The sequence below is a fragment of the Coturnix japonica genome, chromosome 4, assembly GCF_054131305.1.
Source record: "Coturnix japonica strain WE chromosome 4, WE-NBRP24, whole genome shotgun sequence".
In the NCBI taxonomy this organism is placed as follows: Eukaryota; Metazoa; Chordata; class Aves; order Galliformes; family Phasianidae; genus Coturnix; species Coturnix japonica.
Window position 1 is genome coordinate 68,398,977 of NC_140666.1, and position 24,427 is coordinate 68,423,403.

Genomic DNA, 24,427 nt, shown 5'->3' on the forward strand with positions numbered 1-24,427 from the left:
GTAGTTAGTAATGCATGTTAGAAGTCTTGTGGCTGATGTTGAGGTGTACTAACTTTAGAAGCAAAATGCGTCATTCAGCCGTGCACACGTGGTACGTATGTGATCTTAATCAAGTTTATCTGAATGAGTTACGCTGCTAATAATGTCTTCTCAATATTCTCCCACCGGGACTGTAATGCAATAGAGGTAGCATTTTAAAAGAAAAAAAGTATTGCCTGATGTAGTGGAGAGGAAAACAAAGAAGAGGAGTGGAAGTCTTTGGGTTAGGAAAAAATTATACATGTTACTCACTGAGATCTCCAGATTTTTGTAGGGGCTGCAAATAAGTGAGTTTGTTTTGTATGCAGAATGTCACAGAAGGTCAGCATCACTGAATTCTCAAGTCAGCTGGGCCATAAAACTGGCTGTATGTATAAGGAACTGAAGCAAACGGTTGGATTGCTTTTTCTGTGTCATATTCAGGATTGTACCAAGAAGGAAGAATCTATGTGCCTGATCAGCTGAAGCTTAATAGAGCTAAAAATACATTTAAACCAGAAAAGCTTACTTATGTATTTCTTTTAGGTCATAAACATGTCTGAGGAACTTGCTGTTCTGGAGAGCTGTCTGAAAGAGGCCGAGGCTGCGTCTGACAGTGGTATTGAAGAAATTGAAATTGCAGAAGCTTCCCAAGCTAGCACAGAAACGGCGATTCACTCTCTCATTGAAGCCCTGAGAAGCAAGGAGTTTGTGTCAGCTGTAGCACAGGTCAAGGCTTTCAGGTGAGTGCATAAGGATTCTGCTTTCAGGACAGAGTTTGCTAACGGGCCGTATTAATTTAAAGACGGGGATAGGCGATATCCCAATTTTTTCAGCTATTGCTGGATACTCTTACTGAAAAAGACAAGCACTGATGATTAATTATTGCATGCTCATTGGCAATGTTTTGCTTTAAAAAAGGCAACTGTAGTGATACTTGTTGTTCTTTAGAATCAGGCTTTGTGAAAAATCATGCTGTTAACTCTAAGGACTGCAGAAAAATCCTTCCTCTTGCGTTTCCATATCTTCTGTTCAGATCCCTGTTTTAAGAATGCTTACCTATTTATTATTCATTTATTTTAATGCCTAAATACAAATTGTTTGTCCACAGATCCATTTGGCCCCACGACATCTTTGGCAGTTCGGAAGATGACCCAATCCAAACGCTGCTGCACATATATTTCCGCCATCAGACACTTGGTCAGACTGGGAGCTTTGCAGTAGTGGGCTCCAACCAGGATATGTCTGAGGCCAGCTCAAAGCTAATGGAACTTAATCTAGAAATTCGAGAGTCTCTACGCATGGTGCAATCCTATCACCTTCTAGGGAAAATCAAACCCGGAGTCAGTCTTGTGAGCACTGGATTCTGAACAGCTGTCGTTTAGAAGAGAACTGATACTGAAAATGCTTCGGACTATTACTGAGCACCTTTCATTTAAACAAACAATAAACAACACAGAAAAGAAACTCTCCAGCAATCCTGACGAATGACCCAGTTTCATCAAAGCAAGAACTTATTTCTTCAAAGTAAAAAATCTGAACACTGAGGTTAACATCTTACTTAACTACTCTTCCTACACAGTAGCTGTGTGGCAGTAGTATTTTTTTAATTAAACATATGTATAAAACCTACATGAAAGGAAAAGGGCTTAAATGCAATGCATACATATGCATTATTTTCTGTTGTAACAGAACTACACGCGGTGTTTGCAGTAACAGCCTCTAAATGTTGAATCAGCACTGCAGGTGGGATGAGGCTAAAATCAAGGCTGGTTTGTTTTGGCTGAAGACCTGCAAGGCCCCCCTGGCTTTCCAGCAGCAGTAGATAATAATCATCAGCTGATACCTAATGAGACACTTTGCAGCATCATGGAGAGCGTGCGGTTGAATATGAGCAGGATGGCTTCTGACTGCAAAAACCATTGACTTCTCAGCGTTTTATTTTGTTGTCCGTAACGAGGAAGCGATGTGTGTGAGTTGTTGGTATGTATGGCTACGTGACAGTTGTTTTTTGGAGGTGTGGATGATTGTTAAATGAGGTCTCAGAGCATGCTTATAAGAGCTGCAAGATTATTTTTGAAGAAATTTTATTTTATTAGATCTAATCCTCATAGCGTGTAAATGTTAGGACATTTAATAATATTTTAAACTGGGATTTCCCAGCGTTTCTAAAAGAAATAATATATCTGTTAACTTTATTGGAATGCTGCTCAGTTCTCTGATCAGTGCTTATGTTACAAATATTGATAACAACTAACCAAAAAGTAGCTGCCTGCAGAGACTTTAAAATGTATATTAAAGATATATGCTGCCCATCAGCAATTCTCATTAGAAGTTAACTTATTTTATTCTGTATATATTCTAGAAACTGTATAGTGCAAAACCAGTATTTTTCTTGTAAATTTGTGCAATGCACTGTTAAGACATTAGGTGTATAAAGCTGAGGGGAAGGGGACTTCTCACTATGGGTAGTCACGTACACAACTTGCAGCCTGAGTAGCCTGCAGGGTTCAAACAAAGTCTGAATGCACATACGTGGCTCAAGTGAAGCCTAAGGAATTGGGACTATACAGACAACAGGACTGCCAACACAACCATGCAAACAGGCAATATTCTTCTAAGTTCAGCGTCAAAGTCTGTAGCATCCAACCAACTGGATTCTGTTGGAACCAACAGCATTTTGTAAAAAAATAAAATAAAATGGAAAAAAAAAAAAAAAGAAGAAGAAAAGAATGTAGTCCCCCGATTCCTGTGATCTGAAAGGAACACCCGCTATTTTTATATACATCTCTTACCCACTGTGATTTTTTTTCTAATGGGCTCTAATTCCAGAGTTTAGAATGTAGAGTTGCAATTCTTAGCTCTGCCTTTATGGGGGAATTTGACCCCACTAGAAATGTAATTAATTGTACTGAAGCGCATTAACTGAAGGCACTGTGCACACACTGTTGGGCTGCTGACAGTAGTTCTGTTATCCTAACAAGCTCTGTAACCGGTCAAGGCACATCCATAATCACTGTATTTTTTTTCTCCTGACCCTGATAAAATTGAATTATTTTGGTGGTTTTGTGGTACTGTAGCTGGTGTTCTTAATTATTTAATAAGTATTTACAGGGGGATACGTAGTTCTATTTAGTGGCGCATTACACTTTTATTTACATCATCTTTTACCAGCTTTTTTTTTGTTTTGTAAAAATAAAAGACATTGTATCTGTCACCTTGCGTAGTTTTACAAGCCAGAAGTTCTTGGTTTTTTGGAGCATTTAAGTTCTTAAGCTAAATGCTGACTGCAGAACAATGGGAGCCCCATATTCCTGTTTATTTCCCTTGTGTCTGGTCCATGCATTTCCCCAGGAATCTTCTGAGAACATAAAGAGAATCTGTGAGACTCCTCAAAGCTCAACGTCTGCATAGAGTTCCTCAGCTACACATCTTCCTCGCTGCACTGGTGGGAACTGAGACCCGCCATGTGGAACATAGATCACAGTACCTCAATGGTTGGGTATTCTTAACATCTGCATGCTGCTTCTTTTACTGTGGTTTAAGAACCACCTCCAGACCTCGACCACGCCACCCGTCCTGTCTTACAGAGCCCCATCCTTCACTCCTGGCTGCTCACAGCCCTTCCTCCTGAGGGCATCAGGCCATACCAAGCACTGCTCTTTTTGCTGGCTGCCACTTCCCAAATGACTCATTGTTACACAGCACCAGCAGCATGCCAAGCCCAGCTGTAGTGCTGAAGGCTGTCTGAAACCTGGCACAACGTCTGACATCTTTAAGATGCACTGAGCGCAGTATTATCAGAGCTAACATCTGCAAAAAGCACCTTTCCATGGAGAAGCAGTGCAATGCTCAAGGTACCTTTGAAGAGCTGACAACTCTGCTGTTCTCTGCTTTGCATAATCACACAGGTCACCATCAGCATCCCTTCTTTCTGTTGAACTGAGGAACCACAGCCCACAGTGCAGCATGTGCTGTCAAAGACAATGACAGCAGTAAAGTGGGAAAGCATTCAGAACCGTACATCAAGCAATGAAAGCAGTGGATGTATTTATGTTGGAGGAGCAACACTCACTAGGAACAAGTGCAGCACAAAGGAAAGCCTGTTTAACACCATTAACTGCACTCCCCTTCCTCCACACCCCAGGACCTCGCAGCAGCATGTAGGGCCAGCCTGCCCCTGCTTCACCACCAAAGGAGCTCTCCTGAAGCTCAGCTGTGCTCCAGCACCAGCTGTGTGCTCTCTAAAGTAGCTGGGGGTGTCACAGTTCTCAGGTGTACTGCATTTCCACTCTGATACTGCTGGTAACTCCACAGCAAGCATTCCTCAAAGCCCTGCTGGTGAGGAGAGCTGGATACATAGGAGGAGCTACTCAGTGATATGATACAAAACTGGTGTTGCTGTGGAAAAACTAGTAGTGCTCTGCTCATTCCTAGAGTGCACCATGCTGTTACAGTAATTAGCAAAGCAAGCATAAATGAAGTCACTGAGCAATTAATTGCTGGTGATAGATTGTACTCCTACAGCAAAAGATTTCAGTAACAGAACTGCAAAGTTACTGCACTAAGTTCAAGGGATGCACTTAAATAACGCAGGAACTGACAGCAGGATGAGCGATGTCTGTTCTTGAGGAGCTCTAGCATTAATACCACTCCCCAACAGGCAAACACTACCAGCAAGGACAGCTGTTACCTCCCCACCATCACCACGGCCTCTATGAGAGCAGCACAGACACAGGCAGCTCCTGCTGGTGCTCTGAAGCCAGTTCTTCTAAGCCACCTTAGAAGAGTTCTCCACAAGACTCAGTCCAGCATAGTGCTTAATTTCAAAGGTAACAGCTTTATTTGCATTCTCAGGAAAGTACATTTCTCCATTGATCACCCATCTCCTTAGCTATGAGGTAGAATATAGTGGGGCACAGGTTTCCCTGAGTTGTCTGTGCAGGTGGCACTGCCGTAGTGTGCTGAAGTGCATAACACCGCTTAAACATCACCTCACCCTGGCAGCATAAATAGTGTGTGTGCATCACCTCTAGCTGCAAACCCCATCCCAGATGGGCAGTGATCTGCTCCTCCATGCAGGAAGGCAGCAGAACCAAACCTAAGGGCCACTCCAAGCACACACCACCACGTGCACAGCATTTGGTGCAGCATTTTGTGCAGCATCCACAGGCTCGGAAGAAGCTGGGCAGATGCAAGTCATCTGGAGCCCTTCCTCCCAATAGCCACAAGTTTCCTTCCACCCGATATGTGTATCATCAACAACTCCCTCACCAGTGACAGCTGCCTCTGAAGACAAATTAAGACCACCCCAAGCAGCACGTGGCCCCAGCCTACACCACCAGCTCAGCCAGGCCCAGCCAGCCATACCAGCAGCATCCTGACTGCTACACAGTCATTCTCAGCCACTGTCCAGAGAGGAACAGCAGGGCAGGAGCCCTGGAGCACCAACGTGCACAGTGACTCTGCCACCTGCAGTGGGTGTCAGCCCGATGCCCAAGTGTTTGAGCAGGATGAGTAACCAGCGATCTTTCCTATCTGAGACCCCACACAGCCTTGAGCTGCTGCAGCCCAGACTGTCACTAACGTGCAAACCATTATTTGTGGGCTCTTCCCTTACACAACTCCCAACATTTCAACACAGCCCTGTAAACCGGGCACAGCCCCACCTGACCAGCAGAGGCTTCATCAAATCTTTACTCGCAAGCTTTCCCAGCCACCCCCAAACAGCAACAGAAATCAACCTGCCGAGCCTGCAGTTCCCCGGAAGAGCCCTAAACAAACAAACAACCCCCCCCATCCCCTCCTCCTCGTCCTCAGATGATGTATTTGAAGCTGAAGGTGCTGTCGCAGGACAGCCGCTTCCCCTTGCACCTCCCGCACAGGTCCTGGCGGTGCGGCCTCTTGGGGTCCACGTGGCGCAGCTTCACGGGGCAGGTGCAGCGCGTCTGCTTGCAGCTCTGCGGGGACACGGGTCAGCGGGGGGTGGGTGCGGGGAGCAGCTCGGGCTGCGGGGCCCGGTGTTCACCTGGCCGGTGTTTGTTTACCTGGCAGGTGATGTCCTCCACGCGATACGGGTTGTACGACTTCTGGCACGTGCGGCAGAACTGTCGGAAATAGACCTGCGGGGACGGGGCGGTCAGAGGCTGCGGGGGTCGCCTCGGGGCCGGGCGGGACGGGACGGGCCGTACCTTGTTGGTGCCCTGCACGCACCAGACGTAGGCGCTCTCCCAGCGGACGTTGCAGTCCTTGCAGTGGTAGTAGCCGTACTTCTGCTCCAGGAACTGACGGACACGGCCGTTACCGAGGTTGACGCTCAGCCCGGCCCCCGCCCCAGGCCCCGCTCCTCACCTGGAAGCGCAGACGGGCCTTGCCCGGGGCCGCCTCCTGCTTCTGGGGCGCGGCGGGCGGCTCCGCCGAAGGCTCCACCGGCGGCTCCTCCGGCGGCTCTTCCTCCTGCCGGGCTCCGTCCGAGCCCGCGGCCCCGCGTTGTTCCAGCGGAGCGGCCTCGCTCTCGGCCGGTTCCTCCCAGCTGGCGCGCACCGCCTCCGCATCGCGCCGCTCCTCCTCGACGGCGGCCGGGGCCGGCGGCTCCCGGGGCTCTCGCGGCTCCTCGTTGAAGGCGGTGATGCGGCGGGACGCCACGGGCGAGTACACGGCCACGGTGCGGGGAAAGCGCACGGCTCGGGTGCTGGTGGTGGCCGGGCTGCCCTGCTCCTGATCCGGCTCCGGCTGCGGCTCCGGGGCCGCCTCGCGGGGCCTCGACGTGGCGGGTCCGGGCCGGCGTCTGAGCAGCGTGCGGGGCCCCAGGGAGCACTGCACCGAGGCGTCCTGCCGCGGGTTGACCTGCACGCCCACCTCCTTGGTGTTGGCCTTGCGGAGCCGCGGCGTCAGGTTGGGGTTCACCTGGGACAGGATGGCCTTCAGCTGCGCACGCTGGTAGTCGTCGAAGTACTCGGCCGCGGCCGCCGCCGCCTCCCCGTAGCCCGCCAGGTACCCGCCCCGCGGCCGCCAGCCGCCCGGGCCGCCCTTGGCTTTGGGCGGCGGGTAGCGGTACGAGTAGGGCGGGTAAGCGGCGTACAGGTAGCTCTCCATCGCGTCCTCCGCCATAGCGCACACACGGCGGCACGGGGGCGGCCTTAAATACCCCCGGGGCGGGGCCCGGCCCCACACGCCCCGACGGCGCCTGCCCGGAGCCGGGCCATGGGCCTGGGGCGGCCTGAGGCGCTCGGTGAGATGGGGGAGCGGTTCGGAGCTGCCTCCGGGCAAATAATCGGCCGCGAGGCGGGTTTGGTTTGGGTTTGGTTTGGGTTTGGTTTGGGTTTGGTTTACGTGGAGACACACACAAGGTGACAGCACCTCGGCCTCTACAAGTGTTCTCATCCCACACCTGGGCAGATGGAGCCTCACTGCATGGAGAAAAGCTCACTGGGTTGTGTGGCAGCAATACTTTCTCCTCTTTTATTATTATTATTACTTATTTTATTTATACTTGTGAGGAACTACACCAGTGATGGCAATAAACACACGTCACTGTACGACGGGAGCAGCTGGAACAACAACAGAGTCCGGGTGAGCTCACCCAGCACAAGCAGGGCTCACACCACACTGCCACCCCAACTACGGGCTGCCACCATCACCACCCAGCTACAGCGCTGTCTGCGTCGTCTCTGTGGGAGCAGCGCCGAGCTCCGCAGTGCTCACTGTGCCATAGGAGGTATCGGGCACCTCCTCTTCCTTCAGCTTCCTATAGGAGATGTCTGTGTCCTCCTCGTCTCCCAGCATCTCCTGCTTGGGGCCGTCTCTGCCGTACACCTTGTAGGCCAGCACGAAGAGCCCCGCTTCCGCCGCCTGGAAGAGCGCGTAGAGCAGGGGGAACATGTACATGCCGCCCACCAGCTGCGGGGGGAAGGTGAGCTTGAGGATGGCGGTGCAGAGCTGGACGTTCTGGCAGCCCGTCTCCAGCGACACGGTTCTTCTGCAGTGCGGGGGCATCCTGAACAGCGTGGCCAAACCGTATCCCAGGGCGTACCCCGTCAGCGGCATCAGCACGGCGATGGCATAGACTGAGGCGGGGATGTGAGCCAGCAGGTCGGGCCCCAGCATGGTGCCGGTCAGGATGAAGAGGATCACCAGGGTCACTAAGAGGGACCACAGCGAGACCTGGACACACACAGCGACAAACGGCACAAGGATGAGTTGAACAGCACAAATCCCCTCTGCCCTCGCGTTGTGCATTCAGAACCTCCGCAGCGCCCATATGGTGCCCTTACCTTGACCAGGATGTCGGCAGCACGGGGGTACCGGTATCGGATGAGCACCCCCATGCCGATGGGGAGCAGCGTGCTGCCCAGCGTCAGGCTGACGGCGCCCAGGGGCAGCAGCCGCACCAGCGCCGTGTGGATCCAGGGCCGGCTGTACAGCCACAGGCACAGCGGCATCAGGAGCAGCGCCAGCAGCGTGGAGGAGGCGGTCATGATGATGCTGCGGGGGAGCGAAAGGTAACGGCGGATCGCGCCGGGGCAGGAGCTGTCGGAACACGCTCCCCGCTCCCTCCCGTTGTAGGATCGGGGTCCCGGAGCCGAGCCATGCGCCGTGCCCGACCCGCCCCGGCACCCGCTGCCTACCTGAGGGTCATGTCACCGTCGACGAGCACCGACATGAGGTTGGAGAGGTTCCCCCCGGGGCAGCAGCCGCACAGCAGCACCGCCACGGCCGCCACCTCGTCCAGCGCGAAGATGAGGGCGAGCAGGAAGGCGACCAGCGGCATGGCCACGAACTGCCCCAGCAGCGCCAGCAGCACCCCCACGGGGCGCCGCAGCTGCCGGCCCAGCTGCCCCAGCTCCACGGCGCAGCCCAGCCCCAGCATGGTCACGCACAGCGCCAGCCCCACCAGCACGCTCAGCCCCTGGCTCAGCGGCCGCTCCCCCAGCGCCTCGCCGGGCCCCGGCGCCGCTGCGTCGTCGGGGCGGCCGCCCGCAGCCGGGGGCTGCTCGGAGCCGGCCATGGCCGCAACGCGGGGCCGCGGGACCCTCGGGGCTGACGGGCGCCCGCAGCCCGCGCCGCGCTCCGCGCCGTCTGCCGCCGCTCTCGGGGCGGTGTTTCGCCGCAGCCCCGACGGCCGCCAGCGCCGCCCCCGGCCCCGCCGCCCTCCTCCCGCGGGGGCAGGGCCCGCAACGGGAGCGGGGGGGCAGCGCTGCTCGGGGGGCACCGCGCTGTGTACGGGACTGCGGGATCGAGGCGCCCCGCGAGGATCGGCCGCCAGTGAGAGGGGAGGAGGGGGCGGCAGATCGGGGCTGCTGAGTGCCGGGCCGTGCGGGGTCAGTGCTGAAGGAGAGCACGGGATGAGTCAGCGGCGCTGGACGGCCCGGTGGGACCCAGCTCTGCAGCTCATCCGTTCGTATTCTGTGCTCTGAGCTGCCGGCCAAGGGGAGCGCAGGGCCGGGTTGGTTATATGGGGCTGAACGTTCCGAACTATAAGTTTGGAACACATTTCTTCCTCGTTGTTCCATCTGTTGAAAATCGGGTGAGCAGACGGATGGTGAGGGCAAGGGGTGGGATGGAGAGCAGCCACTGGTGCACGGTTTGTAACCAGAGTGAATAATATTGCCTCCCACTACTCGCAGAAGGGGCCTGGCTTCTGCAGGGCAACGTGCATCCTGCCAGCACTGCTGACCATACTGTAAGGGATGGCCCAGGTACTGTAAGGGATGACGCAGGTACTGTAAGGGATGACCCAGGTACTGTATGGGATGACCCAGGTACTGTATGGGATGACCCGGGGCTCCTCGCTGCTCATTGAGCACAGCGCATGGAGCTGCTGTTGGAATGCTTTGCTCCTGTGAGAAGCACCGTGCCCTGCACCAGCCTGCACAGCAGTGATGGGAGTGTGGAGAGGAGAGGAAAGGCCTCGAGCATGGTGAGACATGTGTGTTCATTGCTACTTATAACATGGATCTGGAGTGGTTATTTCTTGTGGCTTTGGAGACTCAGGAATCAGAACAGGAATATGCAGAGACGGTGGTTTTGATGGTTGTTCCATGGCTGTCTTTGTGCTGGTGAGGCTGTGTTGGCTGGTGCTGGGGTAAGCAGGGCCTTCTCTGAGTGGGTGGCTCTTGCCTCTTTCGGGGGGGGGTCACTCCTTTTGTCACCCCAGGACGCTGGTCAGGACGTGCTGATGGATGGGCATTGCTCCTGCCCCAAACCAGTCACGTTATGGGCAAAAACCGAGAGAACCAGATGTGTTCATTCATTGCAGTTCTGTCCCTCAGGCTCTTATTACAAATCATAGAACCACAGACCTGTTTGGGTTGGAAGGGATGCTAAATCCCACCCAGTTTTACCCCCATGCTGTGGGCAGGGCTGCCCCCCACCAGCTCAGGCTGCCCAGGGCCCCATCCAAACTGGCCTTGGTTGGGATGGGGCACCCACAGCTCTCCAAGCTCCACAACCCGAATGCAGCAGCACGAGCTTCACTGCTGTCCTGTGGGTCTCCTTTGTGTCCCCGTGTCCTGCTGCATTTCCTCTGCGTGGCTGCGGGCAGCTCCTCCCTTTGAATCACAGCCCTGCTGAGCGATGCTGTGTTAGCAGCCCAGGGCAGGAATTACTGTTGAAATGAACTGTGCTGTTGTACTTGATGTGCCCCATGGTTATTTTTAAGGCACCTCAAGCCCATTAATCATCAAACGAAGCACTTCAGGACTCAGGTTGCCGTGTTCCGATATTTCACCATGAGGACTGAGCGTCCTAACTGTGTGTGACCCACCTTCCAAATCCAAGAGGCAGATCCCTTTGCCAGCCATCCCATTACAGGCAGGCTCCTGGGACAAAGGCTAATCCTGCAAATGGATTCTGATGGACGTCTGCTTTGGCGGCTGTTCCCCTGCAGCTGTAAGGCAGATATTGGTGGTGTGCATTTGGAGGCTGCCTTGGTAACTTTGATTAGCAGCTACGTGTTGCATGTTAGGTACCTTTACCTGAGTTTACATAGGAAATCATTCCGCTTCAGGCACTGCCGCCTTCTGTTGCCGTCTGAGATGTTTCTTTTCATGTGGGAGCACTATCAGCATCATGATGAAAGGCGTAATAAAATAAATGACTGGATGACTAATGCACGTCTTGGTGCAGAGGAGCTGGAATTAGCCTCGTGCCCAGCCAGGCAGGAACAGGGGACGACGGAGCTGGGGCTGCCTCTGAAGCTCACCCCTGGGCTCAGGGCCAGGCATCCTCCTGCAGGCACAGCTCTGCCTTTGCGGGGCTCTGCTGGTTGGATATTGGGAAGAACTTCTTTACAGAAAGGGTAGTTAGGTACTGGAATAGGCTGCCCAGGGAGGTGGTTGAATCGCCATCCCTGGTTGTGTTTAAGAGCTGTTTGGATGTGGTGCTCAGGGATATGATTTAGCAGAGGGTTGTTAGAGTTAGGGTACTGGTTAGGCTGCGGTTGGACTTGGTGATCCTCAAGGCCTTTTCCAACCTGGGTAATTCTATGATTCTATGATTCTATGATTCATTCCCTACACAGGAACCTAATCCAGTTAAAAGCCATAAATCATGTAAGGTGAAGCTCATAAATGTCGTCTTGTACCTGTAAAATATGGGCTGTTGTTTGGTTTGGTTTGGCCAGGTCAGAGTAAATGGCACTGAGACCGCATCGTCCTACACAACAGTTTGAATGTCAAAAGATACAGGAGTGAATGTAAAGACTCCTGCAGCGCTGTTTGCTGAATGGAGTGTTAATTTAATTGAAGGGAGACATCCTAAAGACAAATAAATCCCAGCCCTCTGCTGCCAAAGCTTTCCTCACATTGGAGATGAGCCCATGGGACGGGTCAGCATGAGCAGCATTGCTCTGCCCCACGTGGCACAGAGCCCTCCTACAGCAAGGCTGCTTAAACACGAAATAAAAATGATCCTTGTGCCACTGCCAGCTCCTTACAGAGTAATGAAAATGGATATCTATGGGGCTGATCAGCACACCAACAAAGCAAGGCCAGACCACAAGCCAGGTGTGCTGTTATTAGATTAAATCCTCATTGATTTACAAAGAAATCTCAGGAGAATGGGAAGAGATAAATCTCTCTCATAATGGGAAGCTCTTAGAGAGCGTTGTACGCTGGTCCCATAACAAAGAGCCGGGTGAGGAGATTGAGTGCATGCTCAATGAGTTTGCAAATGACACTGAACTGGGAGGAAGTGAGGATCTGCCTTTATAGGTAGGGCCTACAGAGGGATCTGGACAGGCTGGAATCAATGGGCTGAGGTCAGTTGTACAAGCTTTAGCAATACCAAGTGCCAAATGTTAATTAATACTCAGTTCTGGTGTCCTGCAGCATTCCTGTGCCTGGAGCGCAGCGTAGGCAGTGCCAAGCATTGATCCAGGCCTGTGTAAATGGCAGCATAGATACAGGAACCAAATCTTTGCTAAGATTTTCACCAATCCACCCTCACAAAAAAAGAACCGCTGTCAACTCTGACATTTCCCACAGGCATTACCTGCTCTGTGACATTTGGTCTTATAAGCAGATGTTGGCCAGATTTCCATTCGTAGCTCACCCCGCTGCCACAGATGAGGGGCTGCCCACAGCTGCCCCTTGTCTCTAAATAGCAGAGCACCCATCCCTCCCTCCCAGCCACACGGTGCTGACAAAGGGCTGAGCCCCAGCAAAATACATCCGCGTCACCAGCAGCGTGTGGCAGAGCAGGGAACAGGAGGGGGGTCTCCTGCAGCTCAGTGTGAGTGATTCTGTGATCCTGAAGCCAGGTGACAGCAGTGACACAACGCTGCTGCCATTGACATCCAGGCACTGCTTGAAATGGAACCGGGCCAAAGGGTTCCTAATTCCTTGGTATTCAAGTCTGCTGGAGCAGCACTAACAGGGCTTGTGTCTGTATTAGCCTGGGGGTAGATGAACATAAATGACTTAACCTTGTGCTGGGCTCCACATCAGTGGGTAAGAGTAGAGATGCATGGAGAACCCAGAGGCTAAGGCAGGAGCAGAGGGTTCGCCCAAGGTTCCCCAACCCCTTCACCCCCATAAGGCTCCAAATGGCAGCACCTGCTTCAGTGAAGCTGCATTTCTGAAGGAGGAGCGTCAGGAAGATTTGTCATGAGCTGCACCTGTCCTGCCCAGCCTCATTCTGATAAAGAGAGCTCTGCTCACACTGCAGACCTGGGGCTGCTGTTTATATGTGATGGTTTCTAGGTCCTGTTCTGAACTGGAAGCTTTCTAATAGCACTTGGTCTGTTGCTTTCTCCCATCAGCATTATGGCCACTGCTGGAGCACACTGTGAGCAGAAGCAGCAGTGCGGTGGCTGAGCTGTATTAACCTGGGGCTAAAAGAGAGAGGTGAGTAAAGATCCATTAGGTATTGGATTGTGTGTAACTGGATGTATGGGTTGGTGGTACTAACCAAAGGGAAGAAACATGCCTAGGAGAAATGCATTGAGGACGTTATCATAGAGTCCTCTGAGGTGGAAGGGGCCTTCAAAGGCTTTCTGTTTCAACTGCCCTGCAGAGAGCAGGGATTAATGTAAAGGGGACAGTGGTGTATAGAATGACTGTGTGAGACATTGGGACTGGTGGTCCTATTGCAAAGTGAGCAGTTCTAGGGAGTGAGCGTGAGCCTGAAGCAGTGCTGGCTCCTTCCAGTTCCTGACCTGCAAACCAGGGGTTAACACGAGGCTTTGGGAGGGAAAGGTTTCTTTGCTGTGCTGAAGTTGTGTGTGAGGCAGATCCGGCCTCACCTTCCTGAAACAAAGCAGTGGTCAGACAGCCTGCAGGTGTCAGCCTTGTGCCAGAGGATGGCCAACGCTTAAGAGTAAACGGTAAATGCAGTGTTTATTATAGGAAGAGATATGGGAAGGGCAACTGAATTACCTGTGACTTTAATGCTGCCCTGTGTTTTCCTGAAGGAACACGAGGGAAACCACATTTGATCCCTGAACCAAAAGGTGAAGGGGAGGAGCAGCTCACGTCCAAGGGGCAGGAAGAGTGAAGTCAGCTCCACTTCAGCAGGTGAGCGGCCTCGGGGGAAACATTCTGATCTGGATGTTTAATTACAGACCAGGGGACTACACAGCAATGCATGGCGAGTCTCACTGCTTGAATTTCATTGTATGCATCATGCTAGGTCTGCTTACCATATAGATGTAGGTCCAGCTTAACTATTCTAATGCTGATGTGATGAAAGGATGGCGTTTGTGTAATGGAAACAGGCCTGCTGAACCTGGCAGCTGCGTTCTTGCAGAGGGTGGTGGTGAATGAAATCCAGCTGGTGACCAGCCACGAATGTTGCCCCTCAGGGGTCAGTGCTGGGGATGGTCTTGTTTCATTTCTTTATTAATGATCTGGGTGAGAGGGTTGAGTGCACCCTCAGTGGGCCAGCAGTGTGCACAGGTGGCCAAAGATGCCAATGGCATCCTGGCATGTATCAGGAACTGTACAGCCAGCAGGAGCAGGGAGGTGATCGTCCCTTTGTTCTCTGCTCTGGTGAGGCCACATCTCGAGTGCTGTTCAGTTCTGGGCACTGTTCTCACTGCATGAACTGCAGAGCAGTAGCTGATGTTCAAGACTGAAGAAGTGAATACAGAGGGGGAAGAAAACTCAAACAATCCAACAGAAACCTCTTAAGAAAACCCTATAAATACAAAAAGAATCTATAAAGTTTGCTATACAAATAATGATGCAGGCAGTGCTTTGTGGTAAGAATATTTTATATATATATTTTTACACTTTAACACTTACAAAAAACATTCAAACACAAAAAAATTAAATAACTTTGGAAGCAGAATGAGCCTTTCTGCCCACATACATACAACAATTCCGAGCTGTTGGCACAAAAAGGAATCCACATTCATAAAACCCTTACTACTATATCAAACATAAGTTAAGTAAATCATAGGCACTAGTTTATCAAATCCATATTTCCACACTTCTGCAGTAAATCTCTAAACACGGAGCCCCATGATTTCCTGATATCGATAAACTGGTAATGCACGAAGGCTTTTAGTAAACAGATAGTCTGTCTTTTCAGGAAGCATCTGTTGTATTTCAGGGGGAGTAGAACGGCAGAGAAAAGAACGTGTAAGAACTGAAGCTGAATTTACCCAAGTAATGAATTACTGAAGGAAACTTACGGAACGGTTTGATGCAGCCATGGTAAAACCCCAGTGTTGTCATCTAAACTGACTTTCAAAGTTTCAAAGTCAAGCAAGGTGTTTAATAAAACCCACCAATGAAAAATAATCTCTCTTTAGAATGAAGCGGCATTGCTTTGTAAAATGCTGACATGTTATAATTCAGTCTTTGATGGGAATGGGTGCATTGGATCTCTTCTACTTAACAGATACATGAGACACTTAATACTGGCATCCGCTGTCTGTGCCAGCAAACAAGGCCAGGCTGTTTCAGCAGGTGACTTGTGCAGAAATCTCACAGAGTTACAGTATATCTGATACCAATTTCAAAGTCTCAGCACAGATCTTGGTCTGGAGTGCGAAGTCACTCAGCGATCTATACTTGCCTACAGCTGCTTGAGTAATTAAGAGCTGCAAATCAATCTCTGCTACTTTCTGTTTGGCTTCTTCCAACACAAGTAGTATTGCATGGCTTTTTATCCAGGAATATGTGAGTGCGAGCCTAAAACTCAAGTGTGTGAATTTCAGGGTTAGTTTTTTCTCTTCGTGGTGGGAGTCAAAATACACCAGCAGTTCCAAGCTCAGGTACGTCAGGGGCTGAAGGCTTCTATTGCCTGATCCAACTCTTAGTGTCTGTCAGTCATTGCACAAAGGATACCACTCACATCTCATTATTTCATCGACTGTACATCCAACATACTGAAAAAGCTTCAAACAAAATCCCTTCCATTGAACTCGTCCCACCAAACACAACCTTAGTTACAAGTGTTTGTACGATGTCTTCTGAAACAGAAAATGATGGTTCAAATGCTAATTGTATAAATGAGTTGTTCAGAGAGAAATGTGTTAGAATAAGTCAGAGCCACAGGAGAAATCTCAGAGCTTGTAAACAGACATAGCAGGTTTCATACTCTATTACCAGTAATGTAAGATACACATATGTAAGGCAAAGTACATATTTAAAACACACTTACTTACATGGGAAATATCTTCTGTAAAAATATTTACAATTTAAAATTAACCAATTTAAGAAATGGATGAAAGTAAAAAAATAGGATACAGAAAACTCCCTCATACCATGGAACATCACCTACATGGAATCATTTGGCATCAAGAGTCAACTCATTACCTTAAAGTTTGTATGTTACAAGTGCATAGTTGTGTTTCCTTCTCCTCTATCAGCATTTTCAGTCATGTTCCAGGCTGCGAGCGTAGTGCTGTGGCATCAGAACAAATGGACATTACTACCTGCTTCATCCTGCATAAGGAAACCTGCTATAAAAAAAGTTTTCCCCAAATAGTGAGCAACGTGTTAAAAATGTGGCTACAACAGCAAAGGCCATCTTTCCTGAGCCGGGAACTTTAAGGTCAGAAAGATTGTACAACTGATGCTAAGCCCTTTTGGCAGTCAAGCAATAACAGCATGTAAAGCTGATAAATCAACACAGGAAAGATGCAATCTATACTATTGCATCTGTGTATGTCTGCTACATTCAAACCTTTAATGTTAGTATAAGCCATGGCTACTCCTTACTGTCCTGCCTCATCTTCCAGAGTAGCTTCTGATTCTTCCTGAAGGATGCACGTACCGCTTTCCCCAACAAGAATCTCATCTAACTGTTAACAGCGATGTTTCAATAGCACTGTAGCAGTCTGCAATCAGAATATAACGCTGCCTTGTTTCAATAGCGTGTATTTACCAACCTTTCTGCTGAGTTAAAATAGGTTGAAAACCAAGTTTTGGAAAATTTAAGTGACTGCTGTTCTTGCTGTTTTTCAAGATGGGCGTTTCTTTGGCATTTGTTATGTTTCTGCCCAGACATTGGCCACTGTCATAAACGCTCAAATTTACCCATTTTAGCAAGCAAGAAAAAAAACCCACAAAACATAACTGAGAGCAACCCAATGTGAAAGCGATTGTATGACCACCAAACATCTGATGTTAGATGTCAGTAAAGTGCTGCTTTATAATCTCTGCCAGCTTGTGCTAATTAGAGACAGAGAGGTCTGGAATTTATACAAATCCCAAAGTCACATCTGAACAGTCCGTAGGCTCAGCTGTGAGTTCGCCTGGTGAGGAAGCATCCATGAGCACTGGAACTTTGCATTAAGCTCTGCAGTTCAATAGCAGCCATCTTTCCAACTCTCGTCTTTCACGTTGCTGTAGGTTTTGGGAGCAGGTAACGATCTAAAACAGAACGAGGTATGTTTCAGTTTCATACGTAACAGCTGAAATCCCCATCCACAATACATAAAAGCTTAACCATTTTTAGAGTAAAGTAGATGTTTTACTCATTTGCTTCTCTGCAGTACAGTTTATTTAACATACAAGCCAAAATGTTTTTCAGTTTACAATCTTGCTAATTATCCCATCAGAAATCTATCCAAATAAACAGTCAGAAAACATTTCCTTACTGTGCTCTGCAAGAACACAAATGTAATCTCCTGCCATTTAAAAATGACTTTTGTTGTTTGGTTTTTATATAAGCAGAGAGATCCTTGTTTAGAGTACTACGGTTTCCTTACATCAGAATCTCAGAAGTTCATTGATACTGCACTGCATACAGACACTGCACGTTGTACCTACAGCACGTACAACAGCTGTGTAATAAGTGAAGCGCTTCTGAGGCCAGCTGGGATTTGGACAGCTACACTTTGCTTCCCTTAAGAAGTTTCTGTCCAAAAGCCCCTTGCTGTTTATAACATCACGTTTCATGCAGCTTATGGAGCACTAAACAGTCCATACTGTGAGTCACTTCTTGTTCCCTGCTCAGCACTCAAAGCAGAACAAAACTGCTCTTTATGACTGTTTCATCTTTCCCATGATACTGGAGATAACTGTTCATTCTTTCTGCTTAAGGGGATTCTCAGTATTCCTCATGGGTGACTATGGGTGACTACTTCCTTACGTCAGCTGTCTTCCACTTGACACCTTCACTGAAAACACACACTAACTTGGCACTAAAAGCACATATTCCAAGTTATGCACCATTTCCTTCTATTCTCCTGAAGACAAACTGACCGTGTAGCCTTCCAGCTCATAATTAGCTTCTCTTGTGGTTGAGGGTAAGTCTTTGCCTTCTCAGCCCACACTGTGATACTTCCTTCAGTACCAGTATCAGTGATAGAACTAGAGGGAATGGTTTTAAGCTGCGCCAGGGGAGATTCAGGCTGGACATTAGGAAAAATTACTTCTCGGAAAGGGTGGTCAGACATTGGAATGCACTGCCCAGGGAGGTGGCAGTGTCACCGACTATGGGAGTGTTCAAGAAACGTTTGGATGTTGTGTTGAGGGATGTGATTTAACTGGGAAGTATTGGTAATGGTTGGACTAGATGATCTTGTAGGTCTTTTCCAACCTTGATAATTCTGTGATTCTTTAGTTGGGTATCTTTCATTATTCATTTCAGCTTCACCCACCTTCCAGCCCAATTCAAGAACCCTTTTCTCTCAGTTTTGCTTCAAATCCCTTTTGAAAACACTTTACATGGAGGTTTCCATTCCTGTCATTTCTCAAGACCTTCAACCAAACTAAGAAGTGCAGGGAGGAACAGCACAAATACACAACATACAGCAGTCAGTATGGCAAACTGAACATCCAGACTGCCCTTCCCACACTCACCTGCGAACAGGCTGTGCAAGTTTGCTACGAGGCACTAGGATGCCCCCTGTGGAAGGGGCACTGGGTCTGGGCAAACCACTCCTCATCCCCGCTGTCCCTGCCGGCCTGGTGAGGGTGGTGCTGTTAACGCTGCTGGCAGGGCTGGGCAAGCCTGAACTCTGAGCTGCGAGAGGCCCAGGTGAAGAACTGCTGTGTGTCAGCTGTGTGGCTTCCAGAGGAGCAGCAGAACCAGGTCCGTGGTTACTAAATGCTTTCAGTGGTTGTCGCAGAGCGAGGGGAGATGGTGCTGCAGGTGAGCGGAATTTACTTGAAGAAGGTACTGGAAAATAAAACGCAGAAGTTACTTTCAAGCTTAGCTTACAGAGTAACTGACATTAAAAACAGGCAAGGATTTTATGTGAAAATTCAAACAACACGGAATGTATAATGGAGTACAGCCAATCAAGCAGCAATGAGAAACAGGAATTCAGATGTCCTCTTTGTCATGGTTTTGATATAATAACTCTAATGGTCCCTTTACCTACTATGAATATTTATCTGTATTTAGGGGTAATGCCAGTAGGGCCCTAACCATTCTGTCCATCAAGCCAGAAGAAACAGAGGTGTAAATTACCAGATTTACTTACAATTCAAACTTTAAATACTTTGTTATCAAAGTTAGTTAGTATGTAAAATGCAGGTCTTTATCAGATCCTCCTTGGGTAAGGTTAATAAACCAGTGACCATCTATTTATAGGTTTAGACTTAGAATTCAAGGCTCTGTACTAGCCCTTAATTCAAGGTTCTGAATTTTCAAAGACAGGCAGCAATTCATGACAATTGATCCTTGCAGCAAAATACTGACAGTATTTGAGTCCCTCAATTCTTTATGAGTATCAGAAATATTTTAAAGATACACATAACGTATCAGTAAATAGATTTCCTGAACTCATCAGTCTTCTTAATATTTGAATGGGATTTCACCAGCTCCTCAGCCTGACTGGGGTGTGATTTGGCAACTGCTGATGCTGGACAATCAAATCAATCAGAAAAAAGGAGAAACCAGGCTGACATTTAGTGACCTCGCATTAGCAATTCTTTTTTGACTAGTAAATCTCTTTATGCAGAGGAAGGTGAGTTCCTCTTTGACAACAGATGTTGTACTTAAGAAAGGTGGCCCTTCACACAGCACTTATTATCACTGTACAAGACAGATCCACTACGAATAAAAAGAGTAAGAGAAGAAAGCAGTAATGTTAGGAACGTGACTTCTCATATGGGGTACAGAGAAAGTGGTAATTTTCAGGTTACACTGCAAAACTATTCCTGATTGGGCTTGATAGGAAGATTAATGTGTACGTTACAGATGTGAGTTGGATTCAGTTCCTTTTGGGATTATCCAAGAGGGCCTTCCTACTGACAGTAGAAAGCATGAGGCTGTGCATAGGAGAAGCTAACAAAGGTGGTAGAGATGTTAACAATACGACAATTGGTTAAGTAGAAAGGAGAATTAATAAAAGCCCTTGATGTCAAGCTGGACAATGGATTACAGAAAGCATTAACAGCAGAATGATGGGACAAGAATGGCAGCAAAGTGCTCCTAGAGCTACAACAGGTGACATATTAGAAGGGGTTTTTTTTGAATGTGAAATTGTCAGCAAAGTTGGTGTAATTAAATCAGCAATTACCAAGAGATTCTACAGTCTGAACAAAGGGAGCTTTCATCACTAAATTCCTCATCACCATACTTGGTGGAACTCAAATACAGCACCATGTTAGCAACTAACCTACTGAATAATGCCAGCATATAAACACTGGGCACAGCATTAGGGGCTGCTATGGACAGTACTGGCTGCTAATATGCATAATGGGAAAAAGGTTCAAAAGCACTAAGTGCAATGAAGACTTGTAACTGAAGGAAGTCGGTTGTTTTTCCAGAGAAAGTGAGTATCCAGGTGTAGTGGAAATGCAAGTCATGGCCTGGAGCAGTGATTGAGCACCTGGTGGAAAGGCAGGGCTAAACCAGGGAGCTCAGCTGCATGCAATGAAGCTGAATGACCACAAGGGGTGGAGCCAGAATCCACCTCTTCCCAGACCTCATTTAAGGGTTGGCAGTAGAGATGAGGGTACCTTGCTGGAGATCCCTGTCTGCTGGAGACCTTCTAAAGGTAGGCTGCTCTTTTCTTTCATTTCCTGTAGCTGCTGTATTTGTTCCTTTTTGCTGGAGCCAAAGGCTTTTACCATCCCATTATAGCATTATGTCAGTGAATTAGTCTTCTCCATTCCCCAATGTTCTCCTGCCCCATTTTGCCACGCTTCCAGCTTGAGTTATCAATTCATACAATGTTTCCTGTCAGTATGCATGTTGCAGGCATTGCTGAGAGCTGTATTCATTATTTTACATAAAGGAATTGATTGTCTTCCAGTGAGCTATGATCTCTAAAGCAATCGCTGGCAAAGTGCCTAACAATTCTGCTCTACATGTGAAGGCTTTTGTCTTAACATTTTGGGATATTTAATAGAGCTCAATCTGGTCTATTTGTAAGACCTGATTATGAAGTGTGAAGTACTGCCTCAGTCAAATCTATTTGATACTGCAGATGGGTATACAATATCAAAATAATAAATGTTTAATAAAAACATGTAAGGGTGATGTTTTAACAACAGCACACAGCTCCATCTCCTTAAACATTGAATGACTAGAACCAGCTACAGTTAAAACCTCAGGCAGTAAGAAAAATATAAACAGCACCATGAACAACACTAGGGGGAATTTCCCACCCTCTTGGGATTCTGCTCCCCACTGCAGGGCAGGGAAGAAATCAGATGCAGTGAGAACTGCACTCCAAGGCCAGCTGCTGCACACCAGCTTGAAACCTGAACTGATTCCGAACCAGCTCATACTGATGTTTCAGTATGAGGTGATTCAGACTGATGCAGCAGAACAGATGAGGCAAAGCAATGGAAATCAATAAGCTGTTCTGTCACACAACTGATACTGAACTGTCACGTAAACCTTAGCGGATCTGTGAGGTAAAGGCTTTGTTACTTGAAGGTATTTTGAAAGGTTTTACAGAAAACGATTAAAAAAACCCAAACATGCTGAAGTTCTTATTCTGAAGATGTTAAGCCATGTAACGACCAACATTTTAAGGAACTTAAGTCATTTAGCCCACAGTCAATTATTCTTCTGAAAAAGCTGCCTTGTTTCATGGCTGCATAATACTGCTATAATCCCAAGAATCTTGCTTAGCTCACAGACAAGAAAGCCAACACAGCAAACGCCACAGCATCTTGGTGTTTCTGTACATTTCCTCAGCCACAGGCGATGCTACCAGCCCTGCAAGTGTTTTATGTAATGGGATGAGTGCAGAGGCACAGCCTGCTGGAAAGGGCACAGAAAGCTTTGGGAAGGAGTAAAAATGATGGTTGTGTGTCAAAGCACAACACTGAGAGAAGTTTTTGGCATTTGGAAAGAATATCATAAACACCATTAGAAACTTCCTATCAGCCATGTGAATCTGCTTTAAAGTCATTACACTTTGCTAATTCAAGGGAAGACAGGGCACTAAAACTTTGTGAACGGAATGAAGCTGACTGAAAGACACACTTGTCAGCCACCTCCAGGATCTGCAAGGATTCCTACAGTCCTTAAGAGATTTTAACATATACTCTTGTTTTCATCTTGGTAGTGAAATTGAGGCGGTATCACAAGCAAGGCTACCAATGTTAATTAAAAATCAGCTAAAACTTGCCTAATTGGATGTGGGACTTACTTTCTTCTCAAAAATGTCAACTTCAGCCATTAGCCAACTGGAACATTATACACAGTCTCTAATTCTTTGAGAATAAAAACAACACCACAAACTACACTGTGGGATAATGGTTTGGTTTTGAGAGGAAAGGAGGAAGCACAAACAACATGTGCATAAATCTCCAGTTGCCTGAGGGTGAAGTTGTTACTGTCTGTTTCCAGAACTAAGTGAAAGACGATGTTTGCACTTATGTATGATTTTTTTTTTTTCATGTTCAGAAATGTTAACAAAATCTATTCTACAGACTGTATGTTGTAAGACAAAAATCCCATCCAAATGACACCCCGCTAAATACTCATCCAGAAGTTGTCTTTTCCAACCTAGGCTTAGTGATCAATGCTAGAAGTCACCAACAATTTGACTTTGTCTCAAAGTCATATTTAAAGCTTTCCTTTCCTTACATGATACAGGAATGCATTGTCAATGTTTAGACCAAGAAGTCAGATTCTTTATTACACCGAGAGCTACTCAGTTAATCTCAACATGCAACAGCAACTTCATTCATCTCGACTGTGTGAGATTTAATGCAGGTGAACAATTATCTGAGACTTGCTGGAGCTTGATAAGAGGCTGTAAGTTAATTACCTCCTTTTGCAGATGGAGTTTGAAGAAACTGTTTGGTTTTGAAGGCAGCGCGAGGCAAATTTTTCTGCCTTTGCAGAGCTGTTGAAAGACAAGAAGTGTTATATTTGTCTAAGATGATAAGTAAGCTAAAGTTACTGGGACGTTCAGAACGGCATCCGCTTGTGACACATAAGGAATAGAGTGAGTAAAACACTCTACAAGCTGTTATGACTCTGAAAGTGATGGTTTTTAAAACGGTGCTTGCTCTTAATGGCTAAGAGTGACAAAGAAGCGTGTCAGAAACTTTGCAGTGCAAAATGAGCAGGTTCTGTAAGATCAAAGCTGCTTGCAGGGCAAAATGCCCAGAAAGGCAAAAACAAACAAACAAATACACCAAAGGGAGAACAAGCCACCTAGCACGCATGCTACAGCAATATGAGTGCAAGATCGGACAATAAGGATGACAATTCAACTGTCCTATTTGATCAAGCAAGACTAAACTTATCATTTTAAAGTAGTTTTCAAGAAAAAGTTGTAGCACGATGCAAAAGCACCACTTTTGGTATGAGCATCATTTTAAAATGCTGTTGTCTGTATGCAAACATAAGCCATTTTGAGAGATGTTTTGCTTTTTTCTCTGATGTTACATAAGAGAACTCAGAACGAAGACGCAAAACTGAGGGTTAGCAGCTGTCGGCAAGCAAACAGCACGCTGCTTTATATATACCTTCTATGTCCTGCCTTTTTTCTAGTAACATTCAAGGGCTGATACTGCCTTGACGCATCCTTACTACCTACCAGATACCAAGCAAGAAGCCTGTGTTCCAAGAGCAGCGGAAACTTGGCAAAGAGAGAACTCTCTATTGCCAGAAGGAACGCACTGATTCAGCACGTTTTCACCGCAGCATATTTTTGGAGGGAAGAAGGAAAGCAGCCAGTGAAATAAAGCTCTGCCTACACAAAGGCTTCTTAAAATGACTATGTATGAAAAAGTGTCTCCGCCCACATCAGTGTGTAGTTTTATGCCGGCATAAAACTGCTTACATTGGTAAGGCTTATTTCCATGGCGAGAGGGAAGAAAGATGGGGGAACAGCTGTGTGTGAAGAGCCCAACCCTGAGTGAGGAAGCTCAGTGCTCGTGTCACCAATTGCTGAACACTGCTGCAGAAGGCAGGAGAAGGAACAAATGGTACTAATCCTTTACTAAAGGATTTCTTATCCGTGAGTCAATGCAAAATCTGCAGTATTTTGTGAGCTACAAAAGAATTCCATCATGTGTTCTCCCTTCCTTCT

The 24,427-nt window shown here is 47.8% G+C and overlaps 4 protein-coding genes and 1 long non-coding RNA gene across 25 annotated transcripts in view; 2 read left to right on the top strand and 3 right to left on the bottom strand.

The window, feature by feature from the left end:
- The window catches only part of FRYL (FRY like transcription coactivator), a 139,044-nt gene extending 135,809 nt beyond the window's left edge, over positions 1 to 3,235 (top strand). For all 19 annotated transcript variants that reach the window (XM_085547204.1, XM_085547208.1, XM_085547213.1 and 16 more), the window contains 2 exons: positions 565 to 761; positions 1,130 to 3,235. In XM_085547204.1, the coding sequence (XP_085403330.1) occupies positions 565 to 761; positions 1,130 to 1,388 (456 nt within the window). In that variant the 3' untranslated portion in view covers positions 1,389 to 3,235. The remainder of the gene's footprint in view (positions 1 to 564; positions 762 to 1,129) is intronic.
- Positions 3,236 to 4,838: 1,603 nt separating this feature from the next.
- Positions 4,839 to 7,537, bottom strand: ZAR1 (zygote arrest 1). The gene is made up of 4 exons (XM_015862175.3): positions 6,370 to 7,537; positions 6,210 to 6,302; positions 6,066 to 6,140; positions 4,839 to 5,978 (listed from the first exon to the last, which is right to left on the bottom strand). The coding sequence occupies exons 1-4, from the start codon at positions 7,399 to 7,401 to the stop codon at positions 5,835 to 5,837; spliced, it is 1,344 nt and encodes a 447-aa protein (XP_015717661.2). The 5' UTR covers positions 7,402 to 7,537; the 3' UTR covers positions 4,839 to 5,834.
- On the top strand, positions 6,557 to 24,005 carry LOC107313703 (uncharacterized). The gene is made up of 4 exons (XR_004306996.2): positions 6,557 to 6,682; positions 13,280 to 13,364; positions 13,931 to 14,033; positions 23,887 to 24,005. It is a non-coding gene; the product is annotated as an uncharacterized LOC107313703 (long non-coding RNA).
- Positions 7,478 to 9,207, bottom strand: SLC10A4 (solute carrier family 10 member 4). The gene is made up of 3 exons (XM_015862174.3): positions 8,646 to 9,207; positions 8,292 to 8,502; positions 7,478 to 8,181 (listed from the first exon to the last, which is right to left on the bottom strand). Exons 1-3 carry the CDS (start codon positions 9,023 to 9,025, stop codon positions 7,666 to 7,668), a joined length of 1,107 nt encoding a protein of 368 aa, XP_015717660.1. The 5' UTR covers positions 9,026 to 9,207; the 3' UTR covers positions 7,478 to 7,665.
- Positions 14,714 to 24,427, bottom strand: part of SLAIN2 (SLAIN family member 2) — a 29,121-nt gene continuing 19,407 nt past the window's right edge. The window contains exons 7-10 of one of the 3 annotated variants that reach the window (XM_085547218.1): positions 23,933 to 24,040; positions 23,156 to 23,233; positions 18,777 to 19,095; positions 14,717 to 17,342 (exon numbers count right to left, since the gene is read on the bottom strand). In XM_085547218.1, coding sequence (XP_085403344.1) covers positions 17,276 to 17,342; positions 18,777 to 19,095; positions 23,156 to 23,233; positions 23,933 to 24,040 — 572 coding nt within the window. In that variant the 3' untranslated portion in view covers positions 14,717 to 17,275. Of the gene's footprint in view, positions 17,343 to 18,776; positions 19,096 to 23,155; positions 23,234 to 23,932; positions 24,041 to 24,427 lie in introns of all 3 variants that reach the window. The other 2 variants (XM_015862172.3, XM_015862173.3) reach the window with 2 other exon arrangements.

Excerpts from the sequence above, each read along its gene's own strand:
- ZAR1 (XM_015862175.3), bottom strand. The coding sequence starts at position 7,401 with ATGAGAACACTTGTAGAGGCCGAGGTGCTGTCACCTTGTGTGTGTCTC. Across the intron at positions 6,303-6,369 it reads AGGCCCGTCTGCGCTTCCAG|TTCCTGGAGCAGAAGTACGG; the intron begins GTGAGGAGCGGG and ends CGTGTCCGTCAG. Across the intron at positions 6,141-6,209 it reads GCGTGCAGGGCACCAACAAG|GTCTATTTCCGACAGTTCTG; the intron begins GTACGGCCCGTC and ends CCGTCCCCGCAG.
- SLC10A4 (XM_015862174.3), bottom strand. The coding sequence starts at position 9,025 with ATGGCCGGCTCCGAGCAGCCCCCGGCTGCGGGCGGCCGCCCCGACGAC. Across the intron at positions 8,503-8,645 it reads GACGGTGACATGACCCTCAG|CATCATCATGACCGCCTCCT; the intron begins GTAGGCAGCGGG and ends GCTCCCCCGCAG. Across the intron at positions 8,182-8,291 it reads CTGCCGACATCCTGGTCAAG|GTCTCGCTGTGGTCCCTCTT; the intron begins GTAAGGGCACCA and ends GTGTGTGTCCAG.